This window comes from Strix aluco, chromosome 24, assembly GCF_031877795.1.
Source record: "Strix aluco isolate bStrAlu1 chromosome 24, bStrAlu1.hap1, whole genome shotgun sequence".
NCBI lineage: Eukaryota > Metazoa > Chordata > Aves > Strigiformes > Strigidae > Strix > Strix aluco.
Window position 1 is genome coordinate 5,496,574 of NC_133954.1, and position 27,133 is coordinate 5,523,706.

At 57.1% G+C, this 27,133-nt stretch overlaps 3 protein-coding genes across 3 annotated transcripts; all 3 read left to right on the plus strand.

The window, feature by feature from the left end:
* Window positions 1-127: 127 nt before the first annotated feature.
* PRR29 (proline rich 29) lies at window positions 128-4,240 on the plus strand. The gene is made up of 6 exons (XM_074849894.1): window positions 128-205; window positions 666-792; window positions 2,612-2,727; window positions 3,651-3,826; window positions 3,973-4,043; window positions 4,209-4,240. The coding sequence occupies exons 1-6, from the start codon at window positions 128-130 to the stop codon at window positions 4,238-4,240; spliced, it is 600 nt and encodes a 199-aa protein (XP_074705995.1).
* A 2,962-nt stretch (window positions 4,241-7,202) lies between these two features.
* On the plus strand, window positions 7,203-11,384 carry LOC141934329 (1-acyl-sn-glycerol-3-phosphate acyltransferase alpha-like). Its single transcript, XM_074849690.1, has 6 exons — window positions 7,203-7,390; window positions 9,785-9,918; window positions 10,219-10,394; window positions 10,533-10,628; window positions 10,877-10,949; window positions 11,143-11,384. The coding sequence occupies exons 1-6, from the start codon at window positions 7,203-7,205 to the stop codon at window positions 11,382-11,384; spliced, it is 909 nt and encodes a 302-aa protein (XP_074705791.1).
* A 1,713-nt stretch (window positions 11,385-13,097) lies between these two features.
* LOC141934307 (alpha-2-macroglobulin-like protein 1) lies at window positions 13,098-25,732 on the plus strand. Its single transcript, XM_074849664.1, is given in 32 exon segments — window positions 13,098-13,181; window positions 13,654-13,843; window positions 14,162-14,324; window positions 14,428-14,480; window positions 15,090-15,110; window positions 15,689-15,842; window positions 15,962-16,046; window positions 16,148-16,259; window positions 16,679-16,796; window positions 17,620-17,729; window positions 17,864-18,028; window positions 18,683-18,916; window positions 19,203-19,260; window positions 19,344-19,489; window positions 19,793-19,984; window positions 20,409-20,639; window positions 20,959-21,084; window positions 21,236-21,326; window positions 21,442-21,541; window positions 21,902-22,127; window positions 22,204-22,330; window positions 22,606-22,727; window positions 22,978-23,173; window positions 23,273-23,466; window positions 24,237-24,377; window positions 24,379-24,399; window positions 24,496-24,711; window positions 24,785-24,909; window positions 25,007-25,097; window positions 25,220-25,288; window positions 25,392-25,494; window positions 25,674-25,732. Coding segments are annotated over 32 exon segments (4,113 nt in total). The 5' UTR covers window positions 13,098-13,107.
* The last annotated feature ends 1,401 nt before the right edge of the window (window positions 25,733-27,133 follow it).

The following is a 27,133-nucleotide window of genomic DNA, read 5'->3' on the forward strand; positions in this document are numbered from 1 at the left end:
CCCAGGGACACTCCTCTGTCGGCCAAGCCTCTGGGGAGGGTTTGTTTAACCCCAGCAGCTATAGCAACGAGCCCTGCTGCCTGGTGCTGCTCTGCTTGCCCCATCTGCCTGCCTGCCTGTCCGAGCCATGGAGGTGGGGGCAGTGGGGGACCCCCGTGGGGTCTGGGGGGACACCCCAGCAGGGACCTATGTTGTCCCTCACAGGGTAAGTTCCATGTTTGGTTCTGTGGGATAGTCTGGGCTCATGAAGGTAGGGTGGGAAAAATGGGATAGGGTGGGAGGAGAGAGGGGCTGGGGTTGGGGTTTTGGGTGGGCACTGGTGTCTGGGACAGCAAAGCTGCTCTTTGCAAAATGTTTTCCTGCTCCCTGCAGACCCCAGGGCCCTGGGGAGGCCATTTCTGTGCAGGGACATGTCCCCAGGGGTGGGGACTTACAAGGAGTGCAATTCATCCAGGCTTGCAGGGCTGCACCCCTGAAAAGAGAGGAGCCAGTGCAAGCCACCCCCTCCTCTGGGGCTCTCATCCCTGCTCCCCCCGGGGCCAGCACTGCTCCCCTCCCTGCCACCAGCTCCTGTCCCCTCTCCTCCCTGGCTGCCACATTAACAGCACTAAATTAAACCAAGAGTGGGAGATCCCTGGGGTTTTCCTTCCCCTCCTGCCTTTCAGCTCCAACCTGAGCGATCTTCCCATGAAGCCGTGGCAGTGCCCCAGCAGCCGGTGGTGATCCTCCAGCAGCTTCCTGGGACCATGGGTGCCCTGACCCCCGTCACCAGACCCTCGCATGTCCGGGGAGGTGCGTGATGGTAGATGTCGCAGAGGTCAGCGATAAAACCAGCTTAACTTCATCCTCTTCTTTTTTTCCCAGCCTTTTCAAGGATGAGGGGCAGGCAGGGGGGTTGTGCCCACCCCCTGCAGCCTTGCAGGGCTGGCTACACTGTGCTTTGATGGCTGCTTTGCCCCATGGGATGCCATTTTTGGTGGTTTTACCAACCTTGAAGTCTGGGCTGGATTTGGCCATACCAGGATACTCCCAGGGAATGGTTTTGGACTGCTTTTTGAAATCCACCTCTCTTTGTTCCCCAAAACACCATTTCATGTGGGTGTAGGGAGCATCACCAGGGAAAGCCAGGGTGATACAGGCTTCTTGACCATGCTAGGTGGGACCAAAGTAGGACACATGCCAGCCCCAGAGCCCATGGGATGTGCAGGCAGGAGCAAAGACCAGCTGTCTATAGGGGCTTCACCCAAACTTGTGCAACCCAGGATCCAACAATCTGGACTGGGAGAGCAAACAGCAGAGACGGAGGGGGCTTGTGGTCCCTGCGACATGGCATGGGTGAAGCTGTGCAGCGTTCCTGGGAGGGGGGAAGGTTGAGCTGTCTTTAAAAATCCATGGAGGAAAGACCACGCTGAAAATTGGTGTGGAAAGAAAACGGAGACCCCAGCCTGGCCCCTCGCAGCCCTGTAGTGGGGACTGGCTGCCTTTCCAGAGGGATGGGTGGGATCCATTAAGAGCTGCCAGCCTTCGCGTGCTTTCTCCTCCCAGTTCAATGCCTGGCTGCTGGCCCGCTCCCTCCTCGTGGCTCTGGCTCCGGCCACCTCCTGGGTTGTGCTGTAATGCTCCTCACTGGAGGGCCAGCTGCCTCATGGGTGCCCTGGGACCCCATTCCTGCAGCTGTGAAAGCATTTTGGGATCTGGCACATGGGGCACGGGGATGCCCAAACCCTTTTTCACCCAGGCTCCAGCTAACAGGGGCTCACAGGTCTCATGCAAAGCCAGCAGGATCTCAGAGACATCCCCTCCAGGAAGTTTACAGGCATTTTGCAGGGGAACTTCACGCCTGCAGCAAACAGGGATGTTTGAATGGGGTTGCAGAGCCAAACGCTGCGCTTCCTCTGCAGCCGGACTGCCCTCAGCAGCCGTCCTGCGGCTTGGGCGTCCAGCCAAGGGGACTGGCAGGTTAACCTGTACGTGCACAGCCACTCTGGGTCCAGCTCCTTGTGCAGAGCCATACAAGGGCTGAGGAGGCTCTAAGCATCCCCAACCTGCTCCTTTCCTGGACCCAGCTCCATAGATGCTTGCTTCTGGGAATGGAGATCAGCCCCCATGGTCCGGCCCCAGCTCCTGCCACCTTAGGGGGTTTCTGAGCTCCCCTGTGCTGACGTGGTGCAAAGCAGAGCTGACCCTGGCACACTCCCCATGTGGTGCCACCCCGAGGACACTTGCCCAGTGCCAAGGCAGAGCCTTGCCAAGCTGCTGAGTGCTGCCAGAACCGGAGCAATTCTCCTCCAAATGGGTGGAAAGTCTGATGCCTCCAGCACCACTAATCACCTTTTGTGAGCAGCCTTCAGCAAGCCAGACCAGATGTTTAATCACATTTGCAGAGAAGAAAAGGCTAAAATATGTCTATTTTAAAGCTTTAGCCAAGCAAAATAATTTTTAAATGCCACATGGGCCTTCCAAATTGGGGTGGGGGGAGTCTGGCTTAGCTCCCACTGCTTGGGCACAGGGACAAGCCTTGGTGCCGCCCCATCCCAGGCACTCATCCCATGGCCGCGTTTCTCATGCCCTTGCTCTGATCTCTGACACAGAACCCCTTACTCTCTGGCAGATTTAATCAAGTTGATGATGCTTCAAAACTCCCAAATGCACCAGGTGGTGATGAACAGCCTGGCTGTATCGACACTGACATCCTTTGGGTTCGGGCCATCCCCAGCCACTGCCCAGGTAAGGGTCAGGGACACTGGATGGGCAAAGGGACCACAGATCCAAAGAGAACCAAAGGACCAAAAGGACCAAAGAGGTGGGCAAAAGGACCTTTCCAGAGCTGCTCAGGAGAGTGGGATGACTGTGTCCTGCTTTGGCACAGTGTGGGACACCTCCGGGCACAGAGGCTGGGTGGTCTCAGCCCAGCTCAGTCCAGGCTCTGCAGCTCCTTGGGGGTTTGGGGTTCTTTGTGCTGGTTTGACCCCCAGCTCTGCCAGCACAGATTGCATCCAGGCTTTGGAGGTAATTTAGCCCAGCTGGGAAGATCCAGGACCCTCCCTGAACGCTGCAGCATGGACAGGGTAAAGCACTGGGCTGCAGCGGCAGAGCAGTGAGGCTGAGCACTTTTCATTAGGCAGGATGGCTCTGCAAGGGCTTTCGCTTAAAAATCCATCTCAAACCAAAATCATATTAAACATTTCATCTCCGTTGGGGGAAACAAATGCTGCTTTCTCAGCGGGGGGAGATCTGGGCTGCAGGCAGTTGCCTTGCTCACTGCCAGCTGGCATCTCTAGGCATGCACCCTCCTGTGCTGCCCACCCAGTGCCCACCAGTTCACCATGCTGGCCAAGACTGGACCCTGCCTGTTGCATCTCAGTGGCTGGATCAAACGGGTTCTTCCCAGCAGTGTTCTGAGGTCCCATCTGTGGGTCTGTCACCTCCCTTTGTCCCCAGCAGCCAGGTTCCCACACTGGCTGACCACAGGGCTTTGTGTGGGTTCAAGCCCACCCAGCCTGACTCTGGGAGAATCGAGCCATGCTGGCAGCATCACAGCCAAATGCGGCTCCGTGGGAACACTTGCTGGTGCTTTGGGGAGCAGTGCCCCAGGGAGACAGCTGCCGAAAGGGGCCTGACACAGCCCTGCCTTTTGTTCCTCCCTGCAGGTGATGGCAGTACCTTTGCAGACCAGAGAGGAAGAGGAGGCTGTGGTTTTTCACCATCACTATGTCCCCTGCCCCAGTCCTGCTCCTATCCTGGAGTGGTCAGTCCCAGCGCAGGATCGGGGATGGGCAGCTGTGCGGTACCTGGGTGCAGGCTCGTTAGCGGAGGATGGGGAGGTGTGAGTAATGAGGGTGCTTTGTGCCACCCCGTGTGGGGCTGCATGCACATCTCTGTGGCCCCTGGTGTAACAGGACTTCCAGCCCAAGCTGGGACACAAGGGGCGATGCCAGGCTGGCACTTACTCCTGTCCTTGCTCCTCTCCAGCAGTGCAGTGCCCCCCCCTCCACCCCCCAGTGCCACAGGGACAGTGGGGGCCAACATTCCACCGGCATCAGGTAAGGACATGTTCTCCCCATGTCCTTCAATGGGGGACATCTTGCCCCCAAGCATGCATCAACTGGGCAGCCCCCATTCAAAGGCTGAGCCCTCCCCACCCCCTCCACCCATCATATCCTGGGATGACCCTTGCACATCCTGCAGGTCCCCTTTTCCCTCCACAGAGTACTACGACGTTGTGGAGGAGAGGCTGTGAGCTCCATGCTTCCCAAGATGGTTTCTCCTGCACATCCCAGCCCTTGAACCCAGAAGATTCTGCAAGTGCTCAGCGTGGGTGCTCCACAGTATGCATAGTTTTGGGGTGGCTCGCCGGGAGGAAGCCAACATCCCCAGCACATTTGCTTCCTCCTGGTGAGCCACCCCAAATCAGGGGGTGTCATGAAGCCTGTCATCAAATCCCAGGTGACAGTGTGACCCCAAACAGGGACAGGCTTTATCTCTCTACTCTGCAGAGAACTCATCCCCAGAAGGTTAGGCGTGACATCCCAATCCTGGCTGGACAACATGTCTCTGCCAAGGCATGAGGACTCTGTGGCACGAGCTGTGCTGTGTCCCTGTGGGTGAGGGGGGGTGGGTAATGCCAGCCCAGGTGGTCCTGGTCTTCATTAGTCCCTTCAGATCTCAATGCAGCACATTGCTTGTAATTAATTTGCTTTGTTAAGAAAGCGCCCTGCTGTCACTAATTAAGCATCTGTAATTACCCAGACTGCTGGCTTTGTGCCTGAGTGCAGGGCTCCCTCCAAGCTGGGGGGACGTGAGCCTCTTGCACCTGGGGGAGGGGGTGTATATCAGTGCCTGATGCCAGTACTGGGGCAATGCAGGGGGCTTCTGATGGTTGGTGCTGGGAAGCAGAGTGGGATGCTCCTGGCTGAGCACAGCACTGGGAGAGCTGGATCTGGCCTGCAGCTTGTTTCTGGTGGGGGTGCAGTCAGGGCAGCAGCCTGATAAAGGGGAATCAGCATGGGATTCCCTCAGACTCAGTGTCCCCTCTGCTTACCTGGAAAAAAGGGACAGATGCATTTTGGGTGCTGGAAGCTGTCCCCTGCCTCTGTTACTTCCCCAACCCCATGTGGGGGTGACAGCCCTGCTCTGACCCCAGTGGGGTTACAGGCCAGTTATCAGGAGGCTTTGCCTAAGCAGCAAAGCTCCTGGCAGGAGACTTCAGGGCTGGTGGTCATCTGGAGCTCAGAGCATGCAGAAAGATGGTGCCCAGGCAGTTGCACCTTAAATCCCCTCCTTCTGCCCCCATTGGGCATGAGGACTGCCCTGTTCTCTGGGGTCCCTGTGGAAAGGAGGGCTCATCCTGAGCCCAGGACTAAGCTGTGCTTTGACACAGGCAGATCTTCCCCTGCAGCAAATCTCAGCCTGGCTCCTGCTGAAGCTGGAGAAGAAGCTCCTCAATGTGGAGCAAAAGAGCCACATTGGGTTGAGGCGTGAGGGCACATCTCCAGCTGGGAACACTCTGAGAGGCTGTGAGGCCGACCAGACAGAGCAGCAAGAGCCAAAGTGAAAGAGACCATCCAAAAGCTGAGCTGAGTTTGATGGGAAAACAGGCTGGTGCACAAAGGTTTCCATATCTGTATAGACAGAAAAGGAAGAGGAAGGAGAGGAGTCACCTGGGGATGGGGTGGACAGGAAGGGTGGGCTCGAGCTATGGCCCAATCTTAGCTTGAATATGAGAATAATGAGAGGAATGGGAGGATGGAGCAATGAGGATTGCAACACCCATGGTGGAAGCAACCCCTGGAGCCCTCTCATGGGTTGAACAGGGGCACCCTTCTGCTGGCAGCGTGGAGAGCATCCCACAGCCAGGAGCCCAAAGGCATCTCCTTGCACCCACATCAGCAGGGACAGGGGGGTGTGGGTGGGAAGAGCAGCCGCGGGCATGGAGGGGAAGGGAACAGGGGAGATGCAGAGTGGTTTTGCTGAAGGTAGGCTGTGTCAGATGAGGGGCAGGGCTGCTGGGTTTGACCCAGATGATGTGATGCCTCTCCCCAGCATGGTATAATGGGACTGTTTGCCCCAGAGCCCTGGTGGGGTTGTTATGGGAAGGCATGAGCTAAGTTCTCCATTCACAGGCTCCTGCCCCAAGGGTCAGAGACAAACCGATGGGTCTGGGCAGCAGCATGTGGATGTCCCTGGGGCATGACATAGAACAGTCGGACTGGAAGATGCTGCTGGTGGCTGAGACCAAGCCAGAGTTATATCTGCAATGACAAGTACTTCCTTTTTAAAAGGAAGATCAGAGTTTCTGTAGGGCAATCCAGAGTTGGCCTGAATACTGCATGACCAGCGCAAAAGCAACAGAGCGGAAGGAGAGGCTAATTACAGCCCTGTGCATGCTAATTGCACCTATGTAAACACCTAACGCAATGCGGTCCCTGGCCGCCAACTGGGGCGAGGGCTGGCATCTCCTTCAGCCCAGGGTGGGAGCAGGGGAGTGGTGGGGCTCAGACCCCTGTGGCATTGCTTGGACATTGGTGACAGATGCTGGGCCTCGGGAGGGGAAGGGCAAAGGGGCTCCTGCAACCCAAATTGGGGCAGATCAGGGAGACGGGGAGCACTGTCACCACGTGCTTGCTGCAGACGCAGGCAGGGAGCAGCAGGAAGATATCTTCCAATAATCTGATAGTCTGCAGGGTGAGGTTTGGGGATTGGCCACAATGCCAACAGTTATCTGCGACAAGCCTTGTTGGGGTGATGGCCATGAACTAGAACCAGTTCCTGCTGTCCCTAGCAGCTAAGATTGCCCTTTCCCAGTGTTGGGGGTCCCTGTGACCAGGAGAGGTGCCTGGAGCGTGGACACCTGTGGACAACAGATCTGATGTCACCAAGTCAGAGGCACTGCAATGGGTTTTAACAGCCCAGGAGGGCACTCAGCTGTGACACCTTGGGTGACCCAGGGTCCCCGGTGTTGACTCGCCACTGCTCCCCACCCTTGGTGGGGTAGCATGCCTCCTGCCTGAGCCAGTCCATCCTCAAACCTCTGTACAGGCTGAGATACACACAGCACCTTCCCGGGGACCAGCCCCAAACGCCCACGTGCTGCTCTGCTGATACACTGATTCACCTGCCATGCTCCTCAGCTTCCCCTGCTCCACTTGCCCTGCTCCTAGGAACGCGGGCTGAGCTCCCCAGCATCCTCCTGCCGGGGCACCATGATGGAAGTGGTCCTGCTCCAAGGGCTGCTGCTCCTCCTCCCTTTGGCAGCCCTGATGCTTTACTGGTATAATGCCACCTTCCACTACTTCTGCAAGGTGGGCTTCTTCAACTGCTGGATTGTGGCAATGGCCACCCTCCTGTCTCCCTTTGCAGCTCTTCGGGGACGCTCTGTGGAGAACATGAAGTAAGTACAGCCTGGGGGTGTGCATCTGATGTGGAGATGGCTGGGGTTTGGCTGTGATGGAGGAGCTCATGTGGTCTTGTGGACACATGCTCTCCTGCTCTGGGCATATCCACAGCTGTGTTACGGCTGGCGATTGAGCCCTGGGGCCATGGTGAGGGCTGTGGTCATGTCTGTGTGGCAATGAAGGGTGCATCTGTATTTTGTGGTGTGGTGAAGAGGTGCTGGCCAGGCCCAGAGAGGGTTACACCACGATGGAGGTGGTGATCTGGGTCAGACTAGTGGTCCCTGGAGGATGAAGTGGCATAAAAGGGATCATTTTTGGCCATTGCAACGTTGGGGTCATCAGTTGGGTAGGTGATAGGGGGGTTTTGGCAAAGATTGACAATTATTAGCAGGATGCAAATGCACGCCCGTCGCCGTCTCCCTGGGAGCGCAGCCAGGTCTTGCTTAGCGGGAGCTCCAGGGACCGCACTTTGGCAGAGGGATTTCGGGATGTCTCGGTGCCATCAGCTGCCAGGCATGGCACAGTCATGTCCTGGTGAGTCACACGCTGGTGCTGTCAGCTGTGCTTGAGGGTGGTGCAGCCGAGATAACATCAATGTGCAACACGAGAGGAAGGTCTGGTTGCTTTCAAGAGTGTTGCAATCTTGTTACTGGATTCCTGGGCATGATAGCATACTGGAAGGGATATAATTATGTCAGAGTGAAAAATGTCTGAGCTTGTATTTGCTGAGCTCGAGCTGTCATGTACTTGTGCTGATGAATTTTGGGCCCTTGGCAGGAGTGTGGTCAGAGGTTTGATGTCATCAGTCCGTTGTGTAGCCTCTGTCCCTCGTCCTTTCCATGCAGAAAAGCTGTGCACACACGCACGCATCGCAGGCGCTTGGAGCTCTGGCACAAACGCTTCCGGTGTAGTGGAAATACCTGGCGTGATGCAGTGGTGATTCATGCTGCCTTATCTTGTCCCACCAACATCTTGTAACCATCCTTCACCAGAGCAGCACACCCCCTCAGCATCCAAATCCCAAAGCCTCCGGCTTGGAGCACCTTCCTGTCATTAGTCTTGGCTTTGGGGCATTGCCACAAGTGTTTTGCTTCTCTGCAGACACAGAGATCTCTGAGCTTGCATCTCCCAAGGGATGGGTGGTCTTCTGATACAGCGGACCCTCTAAACATCATGCTTTCTTCTCCCTCTGTGCCTGCCTCTACTCACATCATCTCATCCCCGTGTGGTGCTGAGCTCTTGTTGACAGCCCTGTCCCCTGCCCTGTCCCCTGTGGGCCCCCTGGGGCCAATCACTGCCAGATGTGTGGATCCTGGCATGGGTGCTCTTCATGCTGTGGGTTGGAGAGTCCCTCATTTCAACACTGAAAATGTACCAGCTTTTTATCTCCACTGTGGGTGCTGCAATCCCCGTTGCTCCATCCTCCCTCCATTCCTCTTGTTATTCTCATAAACAGCGTCACTCATCAGCACTGCCATCCTGATGTTACCCTTCCTGTCCAACCCTCCTTGGATGGTGACACCACTCTTCCTTGTTCTCCCTTCATTCTGCACAGATGAAACTTCTGTCTCTTTCTGACACTGCAGGTCCAGTGAAGCGATTCTTTGTGATTTCCTCTAATGAATGGAGCCGAGTTCTTTTTCCTTCCCTGCTCCCTTCCCTCTCCACCTGCAACAGAAACTTGGTGCCTGCAGTTCTGCCCTTTGGCTGGTCTGCAGGGACAGCCCCTGGAGCCATCCTCAACCCTGTAGACCTGTCTGTCTCAAGACTGTTCCTCTGCATGTCCATCTTCAGTGCTCATCCATCCAAAGCTCAGCACCTCTCAGCTGCAATCCAGCTCCTCTGACTTCTGCAGTGCAGGCTGCTAGCATGGGGGTCTGGGTTTCCAGCCCACACATGCAGATCCAGCTCTGCACGTGGGGGAGCCTCAGGGTGAGGCTCACCTGGCCAGAGGCAGTTGTCCTCCTTGGGATGGGATGATGTGCACCTTGGCTGCAGGCAGACATCCCATCCTTTCTTTTCTTGCTTTCCCATCATTCCTGGACATCAAAAAGCCTGTTTGTTTGGTTTTTTCTCCCGCCAGCTTGTGCTGGTTGCTCCTTAGCAGTGGTTGCATGCAGACTTTCCACTACTGAGACAGCAGCTGGTCTCACCTCAGGGATGGTTACAAGGTTAGTTCTGAGCTACGCAGGCTACAAATGTGCTTAGAAAAGCAAAGCATCACTGAGACTGAACACAGAGCCACCCCGGGACGCACTATTTCCTCACATAGACCAGATCTAGCCTGGCGTATCTTGCACCTTGCTCCCTGAGTGACTGTGAAGGACTGGAAAAAATCCAGCAGCCCCCTCTGTGTCAATCTGCTCCCCACATGTGTTCCTCTGCCCTAGGCTCCTGCGTGCTGCAATCCTGCCCCTCAAACTCTTCTATGGCATCAAGATGCAGGTGCGGGGCTCTGAGCATCTGAACAACAAGGAGCCCTATGTGATAGTTTGCAACCACCAAGCTTCCCTTGACCTCCTGGGTACGTGCAAGGGAGAGGGGGGCTCATATCACTGCATGGGCAGCCTGTGGGGTGCTGCAGGGGTGGACCAGGCTCACCCTGAGGGGGTCCAAGTACGGCCAGTGCCAGGATTTGTACAGGGCAGTGTGACAGGCATAGGCCAGAAGAGCTGGTGGGACAGGAGCTCAGGGCTATGGGTGTGCTGCAGAGAGAGGGTTGGGACAATGGAAGATGATACCAGGTCACTGCAGCCACAGGGCTGGTTGGTTTTGGGTGTCACTGGGCAGGGACGGATCCTTTCCTCTCCCATCCATCCTCCAGGCATGGTGGAGGTCATTCCTGACCGCTGTGTGCCCGTTGCCAAGAAGGAGCTCATGTACATGGGCACCGTGGGGTGGGCCTGCTGGCTCAGTGGCATCATCTTCATCGACCGCCACAAAAGAGAAGATGCAATTGATGTCATCTCCCAGACGGCCAGGACCATGCGGCGTGAAAATGTGAGGGGGGGCTGGCAGCAGGGGGGAGTCGGGGAGCAAATATGGATAGGGCAAGGGGGGTGTGGGAAGGACTCACATAGCAGGTCCCAGGATGCTCTGATTGGGGTCCATGTTCATGTCTCTCCCTGTCCTGTGCAGCTCCGAGTGTTGATTTTCCCTGAAGGCACCAGGAACCAGAACAAATCTATGCTGCCCTTCAAGCGTGGGGCTTTCCACTTGGCTGTGCAGGCTCAGGTGAGGCTGAGTGGAGGCTCCCCTCCCACTTGTCCTCGACAGAGCAGGGTGGGTGTGCACCCTGGGGCAGCGGACTGGGGGACATTAGAGTCTTTTGGGGTCTGCAGTCCCCAGGCATAGGCATCCTGTTGTGTAGGACCCAGGGAGGGGACGGGGACCTGCTGAAGCCTGGGACATGGCAGGAGCTGGAGCCCCAGCTGTGGAGGGTGTCTGTATGAAAGACATCCCTGACCCTCCATCTCCTACAGGTTCCCATTTTTCCCATCGTGATCTCCCCATATTGGGAATTCTTCAGCTCCAAGGAAAAGAGATTCACCTCTGGTAAGTGATGGACAAGAAGCCCTGTTGCCAGAAAGCAGGGCTGCAGTGGGGATGAGGCATGTGGGGCTTGGAGGTCTCTTTGTGGGACACTGAGGTGTGGGGAGGCAGCTGGTGGTGGAGGATGCAGGTGGGAAGAGCTGGTTCCTGCTGGGTTTGTCTAACAGCATCCTCGGCCTTTCCCTTCTCTCTCCAGGGACGTGCACCATTCAAATCCTCCCCAAGGTAGAAACCCAGGGGCTGAGCCCAAAGGATGTCCCCGAACTGACAGAGACTGTCCGCCAGGCCATGGCTGATGCCCTTGCCGAGATGTCTGCAAATCACTGTGGGGACCAGCACACCGAGCAGCCTCCACTCCCCCATTGTGCTGGGGCCAGTGCTGGCAGGGGGATGGGCAGCTCACAGTGCAGGGAGGACACAACCACGACCAGCAATTAGGCAGAGGGACCCTGAGGCACTTGGGGGTGTAAGGCAGGTGGCACAGCCAGCAGCTGGGCCATGCCATCTCCTCGTCCCCTGTGGATGTGTCCACCAGACCTGCCAGAGCAGAACGGTGCCCTGGTGCAAGGGGAAGCAGAGCAGTGTGGGACGGGGACAAGGCAGCACACCAAAACCAGTGCAAGGTGCCCCCAGAACCCCCTTGCTATGGCTGTGCATCCCCCTGTCCCCCCCCCAAACCCAGTGGTGTGTCTGGCCCTGGCCAGATCCCTCTGCCTGGATGGCTCCTGCTTGCACACTGGGTAGGGGGGAGGGATGTGCCAGGCAGGGCTGGGGGTTCACTGCACCACTTGACACCCCTGACTGTGCGACTCGCAGTGGGGTTCACCCGTGGGCTTGCTGCCTTGCGTCTTCCAGAGGCTCCTGCAAGCTGGCAATGCTGTTCAGCTACAGCCAGCTCTGGGGAGGGGTTCAGAGCACAGCATGTGGCTTGTGGGGGCAGGCAGGAGCTCCAGGGGCTCCAGGGGATATCAGCACATGGGAAGAGCATCCATGATGCTGAACTATGAGACAAAGGTGCAAGATTAAAGAGTCCATACCTGGCAGTGTGTGTGCACGGTGTCCTGCCTGCGCCGTGGGTGCTGATGGGAGCATGGGGAGGGGGATCCATCTCCTTAGGGCCATGCGGGGTGCCTGCATCGCTGCACGTGGAGCATTCCTATGGACACCACAGCTTCTCCATGGGTGCAGCGCTGAGTGGTGTGAGGAGCTTGTGCCAGGGTGAGAGTTACGCTGGGGTAGGCTCGGTCTGCCCCCGAGGTAGACGTCTCCCTGCTTTAGGGACAAGCAGTATGTGCACAGGAAGAGCATCCGTTAAAGCCCCAAACCCTCAGAGGGCAGAGGTGTCTGCATTATGCCCACCTGGAGCAGGATGGACTGATCTGTGGATTCCAGACCATGGTACAACCAGACGCATCCACCAGCTACCATCTCCCCTGGCCTGTTCCCTGTACCCAGGAAGGGCTTTGGGCATCTGCTGGCTCCTTCCCAGCTGAGCAGCTCCTGTCCCAGCCACCCCAGTGTGACAACAGGGCAGGGAGAAATGCAGTGTGTGGCTGTCCCCAGTGCTGGGAGCAGGGTGGGCAGGCTTGACCTCCCATATTCAAGTAAGATGTGCAAACCATGCCCAAACAAGAGTGAATGCTCTGATTTGGCATTGTTCCTGCCCTTGGGAGTGGCTGGCTTGTTAAAAAGGAAATTCTACAAAACCATGACAATTGTCCACTCAGACAGATACCACTAGGCAAAGATAGTAGCAAGAGAAAAGAGGTTTCCCATGAGTAGCAACTCAGCAGATCAGGAACAGTCCCGTGGAGATGGTCAAGAGGAGTATGCACATGGAGGATCTCATTTCCCAGAAATCCCCTTTATTCCCTTCCTTCCTGCCAGGGCTCCCTATGTGTGGCTTAGTCTGTCAGCTCTGAGCTGGCTCAGCCGTCCCACCATGTGCCCACCACCATGGGTGTGGTTTGGCTGCCTAGAGCCTTGAACCCAGCAAAGTCTAGGTCTGGTAGTTAAACATTGTCCTAGCTGGATGGCTGGGCCCCAGCAGAGACCTTGCTGGCTTTTGCTTGCTGCCAGAGCGGGGGTGAAAACTTGAGGAGAGGAAGAAAACTCAGCACGGGAGTCCTGGGACCACCTTGCTTCCACTGGTTCTTCAAGCATGGGGTCTGCAGCTGTCCTGCCCTGCCTGCTGCTTTGCATCCTACACCTCACAGCTGGAGCATCTGCAAAGCCGTAAGCCCTCTCCATGTCTGCCTGTCCATGCCTGGTGGGATGATGGTTTGTCTCAGTGGTGTGACAATCCTTGCTGTGACTGTGGTCGCTGGTCAGGGTGGAAGTGCTCGGGGTGGTGGGTTGTCCCCATGGAGGACTTTGCACCTGGGCTTGGTGTCTCCAAGCTGCTTTGGTGCAGGTGCAACCTCACACACAAGCTGGTGGGTGAGCAGAGCCTTCCCTCCCTCTGCAGATCAACCCCTCGGTTCTTTGCCAAGGTGCTTAGGCAAAGGGGGCTCCGCTCTGGTCTGTGCACTGGCCAGCCTCCCTGGGTGGATGGGGGGAAGGCTGGGTGGCATAGCCCTGCAGAGAGCATCCAGGGCTGGAAAAAACCCCAAGTACCCTCTGCCTTGAGAGTCTGGAGTGGAGGGGAGCACTGGGATTTGGTGGGCGGTCCCTGGTCTCCTCTACTGCCGAGGTATCCCCTCCCCAGACACTACATGGTGCTCTTCCCCTCCGTGTTCTACTACCCATACACGGGCAAAGTGCACGTCCACCTCATGGACCTGGATGAGCCCGTGCGGGTGACCCTCCACCTGGCAAGCAGCCACAGCGTTCCCAACATCACCCTGGAAGAGCAGGACAGCGATATCCTCCAGCTGAACTGGCCCCGCTTCTCCAACGTGAGTCATGGCCCCATGGCAGGGCTAAAGACCTCAGGAAGGGGTATCCATCCCCTACCCACTGCCAGAGCCGGGCTGGTGGAACTGGGAGGGGACATGGGGTCCATTCTGGATGGGCAATGAGTGAGCTGAAGAGTGGGGAGACATGGGGGAATGTACAGAGACCTTGTGGGCTTTATCTGCATCATCTGCCCATGTATACCAGTCCCCTGGTGACTTCACGGGGCAATGGGATGGTGGCGATGGGGTACAGGTATGATGTCTCACTGGCATCCAACACAAAGGCTTTGCAACCTTTCTGCTGTTTCTCCGGGACAGGTTTCTAGCCCTCCTGAAGAGGTCTATGAGGTTGCGCATCTTCACGTCTCCATCCAAGGAGGTTCCCTGGAGGTCTCTGAGCAGAAGAAAGTACTGGTAAAAACCCTGGAGCTGGGGACCTTGGTGCAGACAGACAAGGATGTCTACAAGCCTGGAGAAACTGGTGAGGGGCAGGAGCTGCTGGAAGAGCTCACAGGCTCTTGGGATCCCCAGGTTGGGGTCCCAGGCCCTAGTGCTCACTCTGCTCCTGCCTTTGCTCTCTCCAGTGAAGTTTCGAATTGTCCGTTTTGATCAAAACTTCATTCCCAGCAACAGGCAGGTAAGACGGGGTCAGGGCACAGGATGGGCGCAGAGGCAATAGGATCCCCCTGCACCCAAGACGATCGGTCTTGGCAGCAGTGGCACAGCCTTCAGTGTCACTACGATCGCGGAGGAGACGGGTGAGGGAGGGAATCCCCCAAACACCGAAGGGACGGTGGGGTGGGGGGGATGGGACACAGCTCTTCCCAGCACTCCCAGCCTGAGTGCCCAGGGTGCAGCCCCCTGCTTTTGGCACTGCTGCAGATGAATTATTGCCTTTGCACCATCCCTTTGCCTGTCTTCTCTCGTGTGTAGCTTTTATACACCATCACAACACCTGCTGGTGTTAGCCTCCTGACGTTACACGGTGCTGACAGGCCCAATTGCACAGCTATCGCTGTTCGCACAATGCAGCCTCGCTGCTCGCGTCCTGCTGCTTGGAAAAGGCAGCACAATGGCTCTGGGAGCCGAGCAATGACAGCAGCTCTGAGCCCTGCTGAGCCCCCAGCCCAGCTACCAGCTCTGTAGGGGCCAAGGCAGATCCAAGAGGCACAGCCCCTGGCTCAGCTCCAAGCTCAGCCCTCTGTGCTTTGATCATGCTGAATGCTTCCTCTCTCTTTCTTTGCAGCTTCCCTTGGTGACTGTGCAGGTGAGTCGTCACCCTGTGCCGGCCTGTCAGCTCCCTCAAGAGGAACAAAGGGCCCCAACACATGTGTGATGTTGGGGATGAGAAGCAGGGACAGGGACATCCCCGCTGCAGGTGCTGAGTTATAAGGAGCAGGGAGAAGGGCTTGGGTTCCTCGTCCACATTGCTAGCCCAGTCAGGGCCAGCTTGCTGTCTGTCTGCAAGACATGGGGTCCTCTGGGACGATGGTGCTAAGGGACAGGTTACACAGATGAAGACAGCAGTGACTATTGCCACAGACACTTTGACCCAAACTGGAGAACCCCTGAGCTCCCAGTCCACGCTGGAGCATCCTCCTGCAGGCTCTGGCTGCTGTAGCCAGGCTGGAGCTCAGCTAATAGAGACCACAAGGGGAAATTTTCCTTCTGGAGAGGTGATGCCCTCAGGGCCGTTCTGAGTGTGATGGCAGGGCAAAACCTCTGCTTCTTGCGGGGAGATGCAGGGTGACTTGAGTCCTTGAGGTTGTCAAGCCACCAGCACCACCACGCATCCCATCTTCAGACCCGTGAGCGAGGGCTGACTCTGCGTGTCCCTGTGTGCAGGACCCCAGTGGGTACCCCGTGGGGCAGTGGCAAGAGGTGAACCCGCAACAGGGCATCGTGGACCTGTCCTTCTCGCTGGGTGCAGAGCCAGCCCTGGGCATGTACAACATCAAGGTGGAGGGGAACAGGCACTTCTTCAGCGTGAAGGAATATGGTGTGTGGGGACGAAGGCTGGGCTCCCCACGGGGTGTTTGGGAGCCATCGCATGGGATGGCAAGAAACTCCTGAAGGAAGAAATGGTCACAGTGCCATTCCCTGCTGGTGTCCCCCCAGGGCTGCCCCACTTTGAGGTGCTGATCCAGCTGCCTTGTGTCTTGACGGTGAAGGATGAGAAGATCCCACTGGATGTCTGTGGGCGGTGAGTTGGAGAGCAGCCCCAGCACCAAGGCTGACTGCTCCTGAGGTGATGCTTCCCCAGCAGCCTCCCCATCTACTCCCTTTCCTGCTCCCTCCTGACAGGTACCCGTCTGGGAAACCTTTCCGGGGAAGGGCTGAGGTCAAGCTGTGCCAGTCCCAAAAATATTTTTACCCGAAGAGATCTACGAGGATCTGTGCTGAGTTTAGGGGCCAGGTGAGGACAGGAGGAGAACGAGAAGGCACATAGTTTGTGGTCCCAGAAATGTTTCCCCATCTGTGGGTGCTTGGGCTGATGGTGGCTGGGTGCATCATTTGGGCATTGCCAAATGCTCCAGTTCTGATGTGAAAGTGCTGAAAACCTAGAGTCATCCCAAAGAGGGGAGAGGAGCTGAGCAGAGGCTCTTGGGGTGGTCCTTGGGCCAGGATAGGCAGGAACAGGACAGCCAGCTGCATGGCAGAGCGTCATATCAGCCAAGGGGGGACAAGTTTGCAGGATCCAAGGGCTGCAGGACAGGATGGAGGGAAGCATCGGCAGCGGGGCGAGTGGCAGCTGGGTGCCCCAGGATGACAGCAGATGACACTCAAGGGCCCGGCCACAGGGCTGCTGCTAATGTGGGTGACTCTCTCCTTCAGACGGGGAGGAACGGCTGCTTCTCCACTGAGGTGCCAGTGTCTTCCTTCAACATGACCACCAGCTTCGACTATGAGAGATGGCTCTCTGCCTCCGCAACGATGCTGGAGGATGGGACCGGTGAGTGCAGCTGTGCTGGCAGCCAGCCGGTGATGTCCTGACGTGGTGGCACCTAGAGGATGTGGCACAACTGCTCTGCTCGGGTGTCTCCAGGATCTCTGTCCTTCCCATCCACAACCATCAGCTGCTCTGTGCCCTTACTTGCTTTGGTGTAATTTGTGCTCTACTCCTGACTGCTGGAGCAATCCTTTAGGTCCTGAAGGTTGATCAGGAGTTTCTTCCCCTTACAACATCCCACCCCCAGATATCCCTCCATCATCTACCTCTCCTTCCCCACTCTCTGCCTTCCTGAGACTAGTTAGTATGATTAGTGCCTGGAGAGCTACCAGGGAAATTATTTTTGCTATTTGGGTCTTTCTGACTTTGAATTTAGTTATAAATAGTTGCTATCTGCCAAGGAGGCCTTGTTAGACACATCCTTAGGGTCAAGTACAAAAGCCCAATTTCAGCACAGTGCAGGGGTGAGGGGCCTTTTCTATTTGCTTGCAGCCATTAAGAGGGGAAGTTTGGGGTAGAGCTTGGTGTTTTGGTAGACCACAGATCTTGGCTGAGTGAGGTCCTGCTCACACTGCAGCTCCCATCACACCCAAGGATTGTTTTTTGCGTTTGTTGCCCAACGAGTGTGATTTTTGCACTGTGCAAACTTGCCCGTAACCACTGCCCACAAGAGGACAACTTTGTTTCATATGGCCATGTGCAAAGACAACAATGGGGACAAAAAATGTCATGGTGTGTGTTTGAGACTCTCTGAGCCATCTTTCCTGGGGGGAATCACCAGGACAAATTGCTAAGTGTCTCTCTCATCTCCCCCTCCTCTCCACAGGGATGAGGCGTAATGTGACCAAAAGCTGTATGATCGAGTATGAAACGGCCTCAATCACCTTTGAAAACCTTGATAAATTCTACAAGCCGGGGATTCCTTGCACTGGGATGGTAATGGGGGGGTCCCTGCACCCTGCTGTACCCAGTTCCGCTCCCTCTGACCCCCAGCCCTGTTATCCCACCCCTGCCCTCTGCCACACGACTGCAGCCCAGTCCGGGGCATCTCCCCTTCCCTCTTGGTGCAGATGCTGCTGAAGGGAGCCGATGGCTCTGCCCTGAAGGAGGAGGAGTTCCTGCTTGTGGTTGAAGCAAGAGGAGAAAGGCAAAATAAAACCCTGGTCACAGACACATCGGGGAGAGCCTCCTTTGAGCTGGACACCTCTGGTTGGAGTGACCTGCTCTTCATGCGCGTAAGTGATCCTTGTCCCACACCCCTCAGGCATCCTGGATTTAGTAAAAATCACAGAAGTTTTCTTACACAAGATCTTCCAGCCCCCCCTTGACCCCGTTTTTTCTTTTTGCACCCACAGCATCCTATGGTAAAGAGCTCCATGTCTTTATTAGCCCTGTTTAATACCTTGATTGCCTGTCAGACTCTACAGACTCCGGCACCCTTCCTGCTCCTCCTGCACTGGGAAAAGGGGCTACTCTCACTTTTGATGCATTCTGCAAGTTCTTCCTCTAATTCCTTCTCTATGCCTTACTGTTTTCATACTGCACTGATGAATTTTCCTTTCAGCCTTCACCATCTGGGCACAAGATCAGATAGTTGTGGGATGCTTTTTAGTTCCTACCATCTGCCCACACGTGCTGCTTAGCCATGCCTGCCTCCTCTTGCCATCCACTGGCGACCCCTTTGAGTGTCCTTTGGACAAGCCCCATGATGGGACACAGCTCTGTTTTTGGGTGCTGAGTGCATCTGGATTGTCTTTCTTGGCATGTCCCTGCAGGGATGTCACAGCAAAGCGCATGGCAGTCGCAGCTGCAGAGTGGCTTTCTACCCCTACTGTGCTCTGCTGCTGAGCTGATCTTTGCCATTAAGAGCCTTGATTTTCACTTCTCAGGGTGAGCTCAAGGATGACCGTCCAGTCTCGGATCATGAAAGCAAGCAGTATTTCAATTACCGAAGTGACCTTCGCTATCTGTATCCCTTCCCTTCGAACAGCAAAAGTTTCCTGAAGATCCACAGGGTGGAAAAGAAGTTGCCCTGTGGCCAGCCCCAGCAGCTCAGAGTGGAGTATTTGTTTGATGAGGCGGCCATGGGGATAGAGCTGCAGAAACTGGATGTGGTCTTCCTGGTGAGCCTTCACCTGGGGAGAGATGGGACACTGCCTGAAGGGCAGAGCTCAGGGGAGGAGAATCAGGCTAACGGGGTTGTGGGGTTAAGCCCTGGGCAGCTACTCTTGGGTTCAGGACTCAGGGATGGAGCCTGGAGCTCTCTGGTCTTGGGGCACCATTTACATCCCTCCTGCAGGATGCAGCTCTAATAGCATCTCCCTGAGCATCCTCAATGCCCTCCCTCATCTGATTCTGCCAGCTCCCTGCTCAGCATTGGTTTTGTTGTTCCCATCTCCTCCTCTGCAGGTCCTGGCCAAGGGGACCATTGCCACTGTCCTCAGGAAAGAGCTGCCTGCAGAGGCTGGTAGGTCCCGAGGCATGGACGGGCTGTGCAGGGCTCTGCTCTCTGGGCCTGGTCCTTATCTCCCCTCCTTTCCCATGGCCCAGGGCTGAGAGGCTCCTTCTCCCTGGAGCTGCCCATTGGCCCTAAGCTGGCACCCATGGCCAAGGTGCTGGGCTACGTGGTGCTGCCCGACAGTGAGATGGTGGCTGACAGCACCGAGCTCAAGGTGGAGAAGTGCTTCGCCAACAAGGTGAGCAGAAGCTGCCAAAGTCAAGGCAGTTGCTGCCATCTTGGTGGGGAGATGTGGTCACTGAGCCTCGCTCTTCACCAGAGCCTTTCCTCATCCCCTGCAACTGCCTGGTCCCAGACTCTCCTTTCAGGGAGGGTTTTCCTTCCTCTCCCATTGCTGTTGCTGCTGCAAACCATCTCCTGGTTTTGATCACAGTCCTCACTCCCCATGCTCTGCCAGTGTTTGGGGTCAGACTGTGGCATAGAGGTCCTTCCTGGGACCAGCTCCCCTCTCCCCTAACCCAAAGGCTTCCCCTCTCTCCAGGTGAATCTGTCCTTCTCAGAGCAGAGGGCTCTGGTGGGCTCTCAGCTCCGCCTGAAGCTGCAGGCTGCCCCCGGGTCACTGTGTGCCATCTACGCCAAGGATCAACGCATGCAGTCCTCCAGTGCCAGGCGCAAACTCAACCCCATCGCGGTGCGTCTGGAGGAACTTCAGTGCTGGGCTGGTCCTGGGCTGGTGGGGCATGGGGACAGCAGTTTCTGCTGTCACCCATTTTAGGGGAGGCTGGTAGGGACCTTGCCCCTGCAGGATGAATGTGGGTGTCTGGGAGCCCCCAGTGAACCTCTGCCACCACCCAGGGACTTTGGGACATTGCAGGGGAGATTGTGCATCACTGAATGGGGAGGATGAGCCACAGAATTTCTCTGCGGTGCCTCCTGGGTTGGAAATCTTGAAAACAGGGTGTGATTGATGGGAAGTATCCCCTGCTCTCGGGCAGAAGAGAGATGGGGCAGAAGGACTGGGGCTGGCACAGAGGAACATCACTGCGGTGCTTGAGGAGGTGCAGAAACTATGGGGTGATGCCAGGGGCAAAAGGGCTCAAAGCTGGGCCAGGAGCATTTCATAGCTTTCTCACACGAACTTCACGTGTTTGGTTTAGGTCTATAACTTACTCCCCAGGCTTTCTGAAGTCGGCTATCCTTATGAAGTTAAAGAACCTGATTCATTTCACTGTGGGATGAATGCGTCCCACGATGGGAGACGACAAAATGCTCCAGCCACTACCTGTTTTGATGTGCCAGGGAATGACTGGAAGAAATGCCTCCACAGTGTGTGGCGCAGGGAGGTACCGGTGTCTGACAAACAGACAGGCTCCTACATCCTGGTTGAGGTATGAGCCCTCCTGCCCTACCTCACACGCCCTCCTAGGAAGGATTACTCAGGGTGCTGGGGGCACCTGGTCCCTCACCCAACTCATGTCTGTGCTCACAAAACAAGTTCTAACACTGCCCAAATAACATGCCCTGCCCCTCACTCCGCCAGCCTGGGACAGACATGTGAAACGCATCTCTCAGTCCAGGCACAGTGGCATATCACAGGGATGGGGCTAAGCTCTGCTTGACCCATCACAAATCCGGGTGTGGAGTAAACAGCATAGATTGGCCTGGCACTCCCCTGCGTTTTTGGGGGTGCGTGTCTCCCACTGGCAGCAAACCCAGAGGTCGGAGCTGTTTGGGAATGGAGTGGGCAGAGCAGATCCACCAGATCTTTCCCAAGTGTCCCTGGTGCAGCATCTTCCCCTGGCACAGATATTCTTCTCCTGCACTCCCATTGCAGTGTGGTGGGGGATCCTGATCTTGGGGAGCTCTGGTCTGTCATGGGGCTTTAAGTGCCTGTCGATTACTTGCTTCAGAGAGGGATTGAAAGGCATTTTGCTATCTCTGGGCTTCAGCGTGGTGTTATTCTCTTTCATGTGTCATGTGTCAGGATGCAGGTTTGAAAATTGTCACCAACACTCAGCTGGGGTGTCCACCAAACAACCTGTTAGAAAGCCACGGTAGCCTTTTATACCCCCAAGGTAAGTGGAGAGAACTTGTAACAGCCTCCATGCTGGCTGCAGAAGGACAGGCGGGGACATCCCGCCTCTTTCCATCCTCTCTGGCAGCACATTCAAGTTGTGCCTCTGTTTGCAGGAGCAGGACTGGAGGAGGATGAGCAGGTGGGTGTCAGGCAGGATGCAGGGATGCAGATGGATTTCTTGGAGACATGGCTATGGGAGCTGGTGCCTGTGCGGTGAGTAAGGAGCCCTAGCAGACCTTGAGCCAGGGAACTGCCCTTATTGCATCAGCTTCACCTCTGTGTGCAGATCCCAGACCTCCGGTTCTGTCCACGTATCCAGGAGTGACACTGAGACATGTCCAGTCCCTTTCCTTGGACCTCAGCACTGACCTGGGAGAGAGTGGGGCAGTCTGTCCTGTAGGCAGGGGATGCCGTAAGAGATAAGGCACTGATGGTTCCTCTGTCCATCTCCAAGCATGTGATGGCCACTGATGCTCCCCAGGACATAGAGAAAGGGGTTTGAGTTGCTCTTTCTGCTGGGTCTGCTCATCAGACTTAGCCTGAAAGGTCTATCCCTCTTCTACCAACCCGCAGGGAGGCGGGGTCTGCAGAGGTGGCAGTGATGGTGCCTGATGCCATCACCAGGTGGGAAACCGGGATGTTCTGCATGTCCCCGTTGGGCTTGGGACTGGCCCCTGCCACCACCCTCACGGCCTTCAAGCCCTTCTTCGTGGAGCTGGCGCTGCCCTACGCCGTGGTCCACCACGAAGCCTTCACCCTTGTGGCCACCGTCTTCAACTACCTGCGGCAGTGCCTGCGGGTGAGTGGGGCTGGGGAGGGGGCCCTGGGGCTGGGGTCTGGCAGGGGCTGATGGAGCCGTGGCTGTGGTCTGGCAGGTTCAGGTGACGTTGGTGGAGTCAGTGGAGCTGGAGGTGTCGCCGAGCGCGGATGAGCTGTACGGAAGTTGTATCTGTGCAGACGAAGCGAGGACGTTCCGGTGGGGCGTGCGAGCCACCAGCCTGGGTACAGAGGGGATGGCGAAGGGCTGAGGAGAGAGGAGGAGAGTCCAGCAGTGAGACTCCTTGCAAACCTCTTGTTTGTCACTGCTTTTCTGATCCTTTCCTCCCCCTCCCACTTACCTCTCCCCTTTTTCCTTTTCCTTCCCCACTCTCCAGATTCTTCCCTCCATTTCCCCATCCCATTGCACCCTCCTCCTTCCCCATCTCCCCAGAATGGCTCTGAGCGAGAGCCAGCCCCTGAGGCAGTGTCACAATAACATCCCCCATCTGCCTCTGCAGGGAAGGTGAATGTCACCGTCATTGCCAATGCCCTGCGCTCCGAGGAGCTCTGCGGCACTGAGATGCCTGTGGTGCCAGCCCAGGGTCATGTGGACACTGAGACAAAACTCCTGATGGTGCAGGTGAGCAGAGCAAGGCAGGAGCAGAGCTGAACACAAAGCAGTTACCCCTGGAGCGGGGCAGAGCATCTCCCCATCCCTCGGCCAGGCTGGACAGTGCCTGTGGGTGCTGCAAGGTGCGGAGAGAGCACCAGCACCTGCAGCCAGGCGAGAGTCTGTGTCCGTGCTTAGGTACCACCAGTGGGATGGTGCCTTCCCTTCACTTTTGGGGTGATATTGGTAGATTTGAGGCCGCTGGCTGTGTGATGTTCAGTTTGCTCCCCTCACGACACTGTGCACGGGGCAGCTCCAAGGACAGCCCGGCTTGGCCCGGGTGGCCCTGAGCTCTTCTGGCCCATTAGAGCCATGGGCTGCTGGTCGGGACAGGTTCCAAGGGGGGCATTTGTCAGAGAGGGGGAGGCGTTTCTGGGATGGAGAAGGGCAGGCTGTCTCTGACCCCCATCTCATACGTGCTGTATTCCTGGTTTTAAAGCGTCCAAGACCCATGTGAAGGAAAATTGCAGCTTCCTGGCTATCCCTCTGCTCCTGACCCCGTCGTACCCCACCAGACAGCCACAGTCTCGAGGCCTGGCAGCATTTTCCCATCCCTTCGTCCCCTTCATCTGACCCAGCAGGAGCCTGCAGCAACATGGTTGAGACAAGGACACCGAAACCCAGCCCCACTCCCCAGCAGACCTGCCAGCCCGTGGGGGCTGGGGGCTGCCCGGGGAGCAACCGCTTTGCTGTCCACCGTGGAGTCATGGTTTCCCTTGAGCTGATGCCAGTGCAATCCCTCGGAGAGGGGACCGGGGTGGACGAGCTGATCCTGCACTGACAAAAAGCCTTGGGAGATCAGCATATGCCTGATGGCTGGGCATGGAGAGGATGCTCAGGGCTGCCCTGAGTGCAGCCCTGTCCCTGTCCCTGCTCAGCCAGGCTGAGAAATGAAAAAAATGCAAATGGGGTAAGGGAAGTAGGAGTAGCAAAATGTTTTTCTTGCAAGAAAGCTCCCTTTCTTCAGGCTCTTTCCCACCATCCCTGACCAAAGCCAGCCCTGTGTCCCAAAACGCACTTTGTGTTAGGGGCTCAGCACTCCTGTCTGCCTTAATGATGTGTAATAGGGGCCATACCTTCACTTTGCTTTCCTAAATAAAAATCTGAGACCAAACCAGAGAGAGCATTCATTGCATGGGCAACAAGGCAGCAGAAGAAACAGCACAATGTGGGGTCGGTGGTGCCTGTTCAGGAGGGGCTGGGGGACAACTCACTCTGGCTTCTGCTCTGAAGTGACGAGCAGCACTGAATGACAAATCCTCCATAAAATGTTTCCCCTCAGCAGCCCCGCAGGAGAGGCAGGTCCCCTCCACTCCTGAATTTATCTCCCCTTGGCCATGCTGCTCATTGCCCCCACTGCATCCTGTCCTGGGTCCCGAAGGACTCAGTGTACCAATGGCCCCGAGCTCCTTGTCACATTGAACAGTCCCTGGGATGCCTGTCGGGGCACTGACGCATGCCCACATCCTGGGGTGGCAGAATGGCCTTGGGGCACCAGTGGAGGTGGAGATGACCACCTACGTTCTCCTGGCCTACCTCTCCCAGCCCCAATTGTCCTCTGCTGACCTGGGAACTGCTTCCCACATCGTCCGCTGGCTCAGCAGGTAGCAAAACGCCTACGGGGGGCTTCGCATCCACACAGGTACCGGCACCAGGGTCCAGGGGTCTGCTCCAAAGCCTCCCCTCCCTGTATCTGCAGTTAGGGGTGACCCTGGCTCCGTGCTTCCTCCACTCCCAGGACACCGTGGTGGCCCTGCAAGCCCTGGCCAAATACGCCACCCTGACATATGGCAACAACGGGGACTTCACGGTGACAGTGACATCGCCGACGGGCACCGCACAGGATTTTGTGCTGCACAACAGCAACAGGCTGGTGCTGCAGCGGGCGGCTCTGCACGAGCTGCCGGGGACGTACGGGGTGCGAGCCCGTGGGCAGGGCTGTGCCCTGGTTCAGGTGGGTATGGCCCGGGGTCCCCATCCTCGTGCCATGCCTGCTCAGTGGCCCTAACCCTCCTGTGTCACCCCAGGTGACCCTGCGCTATAACGTGCCGCCCCCTCCGAGCATGGGGACGTTCGACCTCTGCGTGGAGACAGAGCCCAGGGAGTGCACGGGGGATGCCAGCACCCGCTTCCGCCTCCTCCTCCGGGCACAGTAGGGGCTGGGGCTGCCCCCTGTGTTTAGAGGGGCTGGGAGCAGCCAAGGAGGGAGGGCAGACCCCCAACACCACCCTGGGGCTCTGCCCTTGCAGGTACACTGGAGAGCGTCCCGCCACCAACATGGTTGTCATCGAGGCCAAGCTGCCCTCTGGCTACAACCTGGACAAGAGCTCCATGGTGGAGGTGAGAAGCCCCCACTGCCCCTGGGACCCCCTCTGCCCCACGGGGGCACCGACCCCGGGTGTTGGCCCCAGCTGGGGCACCCACCAAGCAGGCATTGCTCATCCTGAGCTGTGTCCCTCCAGCTGAAGAGGCAGAAGCTGGTGAAGAAGGTGGAGGTGCAGCCCGACCAGGTGACCATTTACCTGGACCAGGTGAGATGGGGCGCAGGGAAAGGAGCAGGGCCCCGTGTGCTGGGGCGTGGGGATCCCTCCCCATCACAGATGGTTGCACCTCACCCTTGAGCCGTCTCCACAGCTGACAAAGGAGGAGGAGACCTTCGCCTTCGCCGCCACGCAGGATTTCCCAGTGAGGAACCTCCAGCCGGCCACCGTGACACTCTACGACTACTACAAGACGGGTGAGCCTTGCCAGGGACGTGTCCCCGGGGTGTCTGGCCCTGCTGCCACCCCTTGCCACCCTGATGGCTTGTGGGGCAGGGAGGGGCAGGCTGAGCTTTCAGTTCACACTGATGAGCTTTGGCTCATTAATGGGACCAGCTCACCCTGAGCGCATTGGTCACCATCCCTCCCGTTGCAGGTGACCGCATGGATGCTGCCTACAGTGCACCTTGCAGCTCAGGTATGGTCCGAGCCTGAGAGGGCAGAGGGGTCACCCCAACATCGGGACCCTGACGGGCACCCACTGACCCTGAAGGGCCAACCTGGGCTGTGCTGAGCCCCTGGCCTCAGGGGATGGACGGCAGTCAGTGGGGATGGAGGAGCCCTGCCAGGAGCCCCAGGGATCCATGGGGACTGGCTGGCCAGAGTTTGGGGGGGAGGCTGGAGGTCAGGGAGGACCTGGCGTCCAGGTGCTGGGGTGCAGAGAGGAGCTGTGCCTCTTTGAGGGGGCTCAGACCCCCATGAGGCCTGGCTCCCCTCCTCTGACCCCTGCAGAGCTCCCTTCTCTGGGTTTGGGGTCACACAGGGATGAGACTGAGCTCCGAGGGATGGAGTTCAGCTGGAAGGACAGGGGCAGCCGAGTGTGGCTGGGGGGGCAGAGCGACTCTCCTCTCACAGAACCTCCATATTTGATTTTGAAGAGGCTGACAGTCAGGAGCAGTGTCCTGGTTTAACCAGGATAGGGTTAAGTTTCCCCAGCAGTGGGGGGAGAGCTCTAGCCGGGTTATTCAGATACCATGCGGATGTCACATCCTGGCAGGTCACATTTTTCCTGGCGCGGGAGCGCGGTGCACTCATGGTTTTGTACATCGTGCTTCAAACTGCTGTATTTGGTAGCTATTTTGCTCTGTTCATTGCTATCACTATTACTGTTATTGTTATTGCTGTTGTTTGATGTGTTGCTATTGCATTGTTGTATTAAACCTCTCCTTATTTCAGTCTTGGGGCTTTGTATTTCACTCCCTTTGTGGGGGAGGGGCAGCGGCCGCGTGGTCTCAGACCCCGGCAGAGGCTAAACCATTACAAGCAGGAAAACTTCTAGCACAGCCTGAAGCCTGGCAGCTCGTCCCCTCCGCTCGCCCCAACTCCCTCCATCACCGAGGACCAGGATGGCTGATCGTCTCTGCTCCCACCCTGGCCCTGGCCCCGGCCCCAACTCTCCATGAAGCCAGGACGTGGCCCAGAGATGCTCAGAGGGTCGCTGGCACCCAGTACAGCCTGGCTTGCTCAGGACTTGGCCACTTCTCCCTGCAGCACGACTCCCACCCCACCAAGACCCAATGGAGCCACGGCCAAGGGGCCGACGCAGACCCCCGGGCACAGACTTGCTGCTCTGCAAGCCCCTGCCGCAGGTACTTGCCCTCAGCTGAGGAGCCAAGTGGTGGCTTCACAGGGACACCCCAGTGCATCGCCCCCCACACCTCCAGGGAGCTCTGGGGCACCAGGTCTGGCCTCTCCCCTCCCCAGGGCCCTGCAACAGCACCAACAGAATCACAGAATCATCCAGGTTGGAAAAGACCTTGAAGATCATCCAGTCCAATCATTAACCTCACACTGAGGTTACAGTTGTTGAGGAACAACTCCACCAGATCCCTCAGT